The sequence below is a fragment of the Capsicum annuum genome, chromosome 3 (assembly GCF_002878395.1).
Source record: "Capsicum annuum cultivar UCD-10X-F1 chromosome 3, UCD10Xv1.1, whole genome shotgun sequence".
NCBI lineage: Eukaryota > Viridiplantae > Streptophyta > Magnoliopsida > Solanales > Solanaceae > Capsicum > Capsicum annuum.
In genome coordinates, this window is record NC_061113.1 from 245978963 (window position 1) to 245986271 (window position 7309).

At 34.6% G+C, this 7309-nt stretch overlaps 1 protein-coding gene across 1 annotated transcript; it reads right to left on the minus strand.

The window, feature by feature from the left end:
- Positions 1-3441: 3441 nt before the first annotated feature.
- On the minus strand, positions 3442-4095 carry LOC107864878. Its single transcript, XM_016711285.2, has 2 exons — positions 3917-4095; positions 3442-3844 (listed from the first exon to the last, which is right to left on the minus strand). Exons 1-2 carry the CDS (start codon positions 4093-4095, stop codon positions 3442-3444), a joined length of 582 nt encoding a protein of 193 aa, XP_016566771.2.
- Between the last annotated feature and the right edge of the window lie 3214 nt (positions 4096-7309).

Genomic DNA, 7309 nt, shown 5'->3' on the forward strand with positions numbered 1-7309 from the left:
AAAAAGAAAAAAGTAAATTAAAATAAAAAAGAAAGAAGAAAAGAAACTAGAAAAGAAAAAAAATTGAAACTTTAAGCATAAATGGGTGATCTCTGTGTTTAATTGGATATCCATATTTTACCCATTTTGTCCATATTTGTATGAGCTTTTAAAATGAGTTGAAGTTCATATTTACCCATTTGAAATATGAGTGATCCAATTCACTAAATATGTGTTAAATGAACTCTTTTTACAAATATGGGCTAAAATTACTAGACAGAAATATATTTCACATGAGGTGGCCCGTGGCTGCTGAGGTAAGCATTTGTGCCTTCTATAGAAAGCATGCCCTAATTGACATCAAAATATTGCATTCAGCAGTTCAGTTAAGCAACAAAGTAGCGTTTGAGAATAGTGAAAAGTACAAAGAACATCAAACTCAGGTTTGAAAAACAGCAGTCGAAAGTAGTCTAGAAGAACAGGAAAACTTAACACCTTCTGCATCTAGGATTCAATGCTCAAGCTTTTGTCTTTCCAATCAGGGGCGGAGCTACGGTGCTTCACGGGGGTTCGGCCGAACGCACTAACTTTTGTGTAGACCCTATACCTGTAATTAAAAAATTCTGAAAACGTATAAAATTATACACGTCCGAACCCTCTACAAACATTAGTTGTTAGCCCAGTGGTAGGTGCGTCACCTCCGCATCCCAGAGATGGGGGTTTGAACCCCACTAAGAGCATTGTTTTCTTACTCTTTATTCTTTAATTTCTAGTGTCACCAGTGCAAGTCAGTTTTTAAACTATAATGACTAAATTATTAAGCAGAGAAACTAAAGAGAAATTTTTTAATGTTTTTCTTAAAAAGTTAAAGATTGCAGTAAGGATTGAGGGACTATTTATAGTTTTTTTTTTAAAGTTAAAGATTGCAGTAAGGATTGAGGGACTATTTATAGGTAAGACTTAACTTCTCAAGTACACGATGGCTTCCAAAGTAAGCCTTCTCAAGTCTATCTTTTAATGGCTTCTAGAGTAAGCCTTGTCAAGTATATCTCTTGATAGCTTCTAGAGTAAGCCTTCTCAAGTATATCTCTTGATAGCTTCTAGAGTAAGCCTTCTCAAGTATATCTCTTGATGGCTTCTAGAATACATTTAAAGACATGACTTTTTCAATACACTTTAAATGTAAATTATTTTGAAATAACTAAATAATTGCCTACAATCCCCACATTATTTCAATACAAAGGTAAGAGAACTTACGTTTATTGTTCTATGTGCTTAGCATGTGGGGCGCCGCTGTTTTTGCGCTTGATTTACTTGGATGTAAGATACGAAAACCGAATCAAAATCCAAGACATGAACCTAAATAAGTTCAAAGGAATAATAAAATCATGTTAAGGGCAGGCCAATCAAGAAAGCTGTGCAGATACTTTCCAGAAAAAAAAAACATAACAATACTACCTGTTCTTAATAGAACCGATCATATTCTCTGAATAAATGGAATTTTGTACTTCTCTCAGATCCTCCCTATCTCCTGATCGAGCTTGTTTATATAGATGTAGCTTGGTACGGTCGTATCTGATATTGCCCCAGTATTTTTGAGTACATCTAGACTAATCCATGCAGATTGGACAGGCCCACTTCCTTGACCATTTAAAATGCGATTCTTTATCTGAGCAATATGACCAACCCCATGACAAAAGTGTGTGAAGGGGAAGTGACTTGTTTGTGGGCAAGAACATCCTTTAATATGAACACAAACCATGGAAAAGATATGGAGATGGATCGTATCCTCAGAATTGAGGGGGTTCAGCTGATTGGAATCAATAATACTATAATAGAGACCTTGGTAATTTGCATAACTAATTCTACAATTCTATCATTATTTGATAGACTAAATGTTGCCAGCTGCAATAAGGAGACACATTGAACAGCAAAGGTGTACATGACCCTCTTGGGTAGTGGTGCAAGGGAGGTGATGTAGGATGATAAATTAGTGTTGGAGAGAAAAACAGATCTTAACAAAGAAAAGAAAGAGCAGAAAGCATTGTTATATTTCTCGCTTATTGAAATAATCACTGCCACATTTATACATAAAATCATAACTGAAAAAGCTTAATTAAAGAAGTAAAATAAGCTATCATATCTCTAACATTATTTCCTAAAGACTACCAACTATTATAAAGTCAGATTCTGCATGATTGCAGCCTTATTTATCTAAACTTAATCCAACTTTAAAGTTGTAAGCTGAATTTCAGCAGCTAGTCAAGCTAATCTCCAGCTATTGAGGCACTAATCTTAGCACTCCTCCTTGACTCAAAAGTTGTAACACCAAGTCTTTCTCCGAGAACTCGAATCTTGCTCTAAGTAAAGACTTAGTTGGCAATTTGTTTAGCAGAAACACTACGGTATTGGTAGCTTCAGCACAAAATTTCTTTGGTAGCCCTTTCTCATGGAGCAAACACCTTGTCATCTTCATTAGCATCCTATTTTTCCTTTCCACTACTCTGTTTTGTTGAGGAGTATAGGGTGCCATTAGCTAATGCTCGATTCCCTTTAAAGATGATATTTTCTGAGGTCCTCCTACATCCATGTGAATAAGTTGCAGCTTATTCTTTGGCCTCTATGATGAATTCTAAAAAGGAATCCTTGTTTGCTTCCCATACGACAAGCTTCACAAGCAGGCAGATTTTTCTTAAGGCTCAGGAGACCTTCTGCTAGTTGATTTTCTTTCATGAAGAGTGTGGCATCATGATGATAATGTTCGAGTCTTTTGTTGTATAACTCGGAATCATTTTCCAACATGACAATTGTTGATTGCTCATCGTCCAATAGATTCAAGGAAAAACTCATTCCTCTCATCTTGACCTTGAACATCTTTTTATTATCAGAATTCTTGATGACACTTGCTTTTTCTTCAAATAACACTTTGAAACCATTTTCAAGTAGCTGCCCAACACTTAAGAGGTTTTGATCAAGATCAAGAACAAAGAAAACATTAGTTATAAGTTTCAATCCTGTAGGGCTTTGAATTGTAATTGTTCCTTTGCCTTTTGCGTCAAGATATTCTCCATTTCCAATTTTGACTTTGGAAATAACAGATCTATCTAGTTCTTTAAAGGGCTTTTGATCACTGGTCATATGATTTGTGCATCCGCTATCAATCAACCAATTTTTAGAAGTGTTTTTGCTAGCAAAACAAGTTGCTACAAAAAATTGCTCTTCTTCATATTAATTTACAGCAGCCTTGGCTTTTTCTTGTTGCGTTTGTGACTTGCATACCCTCTCCACATGGCCCAGTTAAGCACATTTATCGCACTTGCCATCTGGTCTCTACCAACATTTCTGTTGAGAGTGATTTGTCTTTTTGCAATGAGGGTAGGGTGGATTACTTCCTCCCTGATTGTTGTAATTATTACCTTGCCTTTGTTTTTGGTTCTTTTTATTTTTCTCGTAAGACTCATTCTATGATTTAGCTTGAAAAACATCTTCAACCGAACCTGCTTTCTTCATTATTCTTCTTTGTTCCAATGCCCGCAAAGCATTAACAAGTTTTGCCAAGGTAATGCTTGACAGATTCTTAGAATTCTCTAAAGAAGAGATTATGGCTTCATATTTCTCAGGAAGTGTGACAAGAATTTTTTGAACAATTCTTTCATCAGTAAAATCCCTACCAAATAATCTCACCTTGTTGGCTAAGTCAAGTAGTTGATCTGCATAATCTTTTATGGTTTCTGATTCTTTCATTCTCTTCATTTCAAATTCCTGAATCAGATTCATCACTTGCATATTTTGAACTCTTTCGTTTCCTTGGTATTCCTTTTCAAGATACTCCCAAATTTCTGCAGCGGACTTCATTTGCATAATTCTGGTAACAATTAAAGGAGATACCGCAGAGAAAAGGCATGCTTTGGCTTTGGCTTTCCTTGTCTTTCTCTACTTGTGAAGTCTCATCGGATTCACTGTTGGATTATCTCCAAGAGGAGTTACTTCATAGTCCTCTTCTACTGTTTCCCATAGATCCAGTGCTTCAAGATTAACCATCATTCTAATTGTCCAAGCTTGATAATTCTCACCATTGAAGATGGGTGGAATTAGAAAGCTTGTTTCAGAATTCATTTTCTATAAACTATTTAAGATAACAGTTTAAAGAATGGTTATATAGAAAGAACTTGTGTTTTTGATTCACTCTCTTCTCACAGGTCCCTTAAGATGGCAACGTTCTGATACCAATCCGTTGGAGAGAAAAACAGATCTTAACAAAGAAAAGAAAGAGCAGATAGCATTGTTATATTTCTCGCTTATTGAAATTATCACTGCCACATTTATACATAAAATCATAACTGAAAAAGCTTAATTAAAGGAGTAAAATAAGCTATCATATCTCTAACATTATTACCTAAAGACCAGCAACTGTTATAAAGTCAGATTCTGCATGATTGCAGCCTTATTTACCTAAACTTAATCCAACTTTAAAGTTGTAAGCTGAATTTCAGCAGCTAGTCAAGCTAATCTCCAGCTATTGAGGCACTAATCTTAACAATTAGCCTTGTAAGGAAATTAAACAAAATGAAGTCCAATGCGTTGGATAAATTAATCAAGGTTCCTACATTAAGACAGATTCTAAATCCCTGTGTACTTCCATAAAAAGTTATTTTTTCTGGCTACATATACGAAAAAAGGGCAGCCCGGTGCACTAAAGTAGGCTATGTGCAGGGTCTAGGGAAGGGCCCCATCACAAGGGTGTATTGTACACAGTTTTACCTTATATTTCTACCGGAGGCTGTCTCCAAGGCTTGAACCCGTGACCTCCTGATCACATGACAACAACTTTTAACATATACTCCAAGGCTCCCCTTCCACATATATGTTCAAGGAAAAATGTACAAACAGAAGATGAAGTTATAAACAACATGCTTAATTAGCTGAACTTCAGTTATTCAAGATCTGTCAACAAAATCAACTTTTATGTTACCAGGAACTTTCAAGGTAGACGTTAGCAATACTAAGAAACTCCTGGAAGGAGAGCATGGGGAAAAGATTCGGGAGAAAGGCATAATTGTAAGAACTTCTATACATCCTGGAAGCTTTTGTTTTAGTAGTTTTGCTCTTTCAATAAGTTGTGAGTTCACTGCCTCTTTAATTTTTTAGGTGGTTGGGGAGTTTGGACTATTTACTCCAGCTGATATTGGTTATGTACAAGAATCTGGTGCGGTGTCAACGGTAAGCTGTTTTTCTAATTTTGAAGTTCACAATATAATGATGACTGCGTATAATTATTCCAAACCGATGCTAGAGGATGATAGTTGCTAGTGGCTATGTTCAAACATGCATTTTCTAATTAGATCTCCGATCTTCATTTGACAATTAGCTAGCTTATCGCCATCTACTATGATACATGCATTCTGATCAATACTGTAGTTTGATTATACCCTTGTCCTTGTCAATCACATATGATGATAATGTCGTCGCATCTCTGCAGGTGCTAGTTGGCGAGTCGCTCGTAAAACAGGAGGATCCTACTAAAGGAATAAGGGTAACTCTTTGGTAATGACATCTCCTGCTAAGATGCACAGCCAGCTGACTCTGTTACTGTTCCTTTTCGGAGTGATTTATTTAAGATTCTTCACCACAATTTTGGATTGTTGGTCACCTGATTGCTTCATTGTACGATATAATATATAGATAAGTGCTGTATGAAGGGAAATGCTTATGTTTCGGGAAACGTGTGTTTCCATTAATTTTATATTTCTATTTAATACTTGGTACACTTTAGAATTGGTAGTGCTTCGGTTTCAGTTCAAAATGATTGTAATATTTATGTTGTAATATTTCCACAACAAAACTGCTGCTTAGTAGGCGTTCTATAGAAATTTACTAGCACGTTTACACAAACCTAATGACTATATAATACATGGATTCACATACCACTATTCTCATTACATCGTAGTCTATTAATATACTTTACCTTAATTTATAACTTAATTATAACCTAAGTATCTTGTGCAACTAAGTTTCAAATATTTCTTATTGGTAAATCAACTTTAAACTAGGAAAGTTCAATCTAATTAAGCTCATTCAAGTAAATTTGAAAAATAATTAACCATCAGTTACTTGAGAAAATTGAAGGAAAGATGTTTTTAAGTCTTGAATGAAAGATTGGTAACATTGACCAATTTAAAGGGTCAAACATAATTTAAAAACTTGATTAGGTTAATTATGGACTTGATTAATATTTTTTAAACTTTTTAATCTTTTCAAAAATATAAATTAACCCACACCCACAAAACTTTCCTCCCTCTGCAAATCAATCTCTCTCTCTCTTCTCTCTTTCTCTCGATAGTTTCTCTCTCTAACTTCTCCCAACCAACAACTTTTCAAATTTCTCCCTTCAATGTTGTGCAACTTCAACCTCTGGCAACAAATAGTTTTGAGTTCTTGCGCGTTCCTTTTTTACTTTCAACCGTCAGTCGACATGACAACATTCTCCGGCGACAACAACTTCGAGTTCTTCATCGTTTCTTTTCGATTTTCACAAGTAAAGAATTAGGGCTTTTAAATTATGACAAAAATGAGGAACTTGATTTGTTGGTGTCTATTATTTTTTATGGTTTTTGTTATTTTTTTTTTAATGTTGTTATTTTTTAGTTGAATTTCTCATCTGGATGCATCTGCTAATGCTGTTTTTTAATAATGGATAAAACAAGTAACGTGAATCCAACAGATGAGTATTTGTTGCAACATATATGACTAATCTGTTGCAACATATATGACTACTATATTGTGCAGATTAGTAATCTATTGCAACATATATGACTAATCTGTTGCACAGATTAGTAATATGCTGCAACATATATGACTAATCTATTGCAACATATATGTCTAATCTGTTACAACATATATGACTAATTTGTTGCAATAAATGAGTAATTTGTTGCAACATATATGACTAATCTGTTGCAGCATATATGACTAATCTGTTGCAACAGATTACTCATCTGTTGGATTCATTTTATAGTGTTGTAATATGAATCCAACATATGGGTCATCTGTTGCAACAAATTAGTCATATATTGCAACAAATTACTCACTTGTTGCAATAGATGACTCATATGTTGGATTCATGTTGCAGGTTCTATCCATTGTAGCAATTGTAGATACACCAAATAAGAAATTCAACAAAAATTATAATTTTACTTACAAAATAAGCTATGAAGTAATGTCCAAGTGATATACGAACAAAATTTGACCTAAAAAATTTTTAAAAAATTTCAACGGGGCACAACGAATAAGTAAAACACATGAAAAATTTCATGAAATAGGTAAAGAAGAC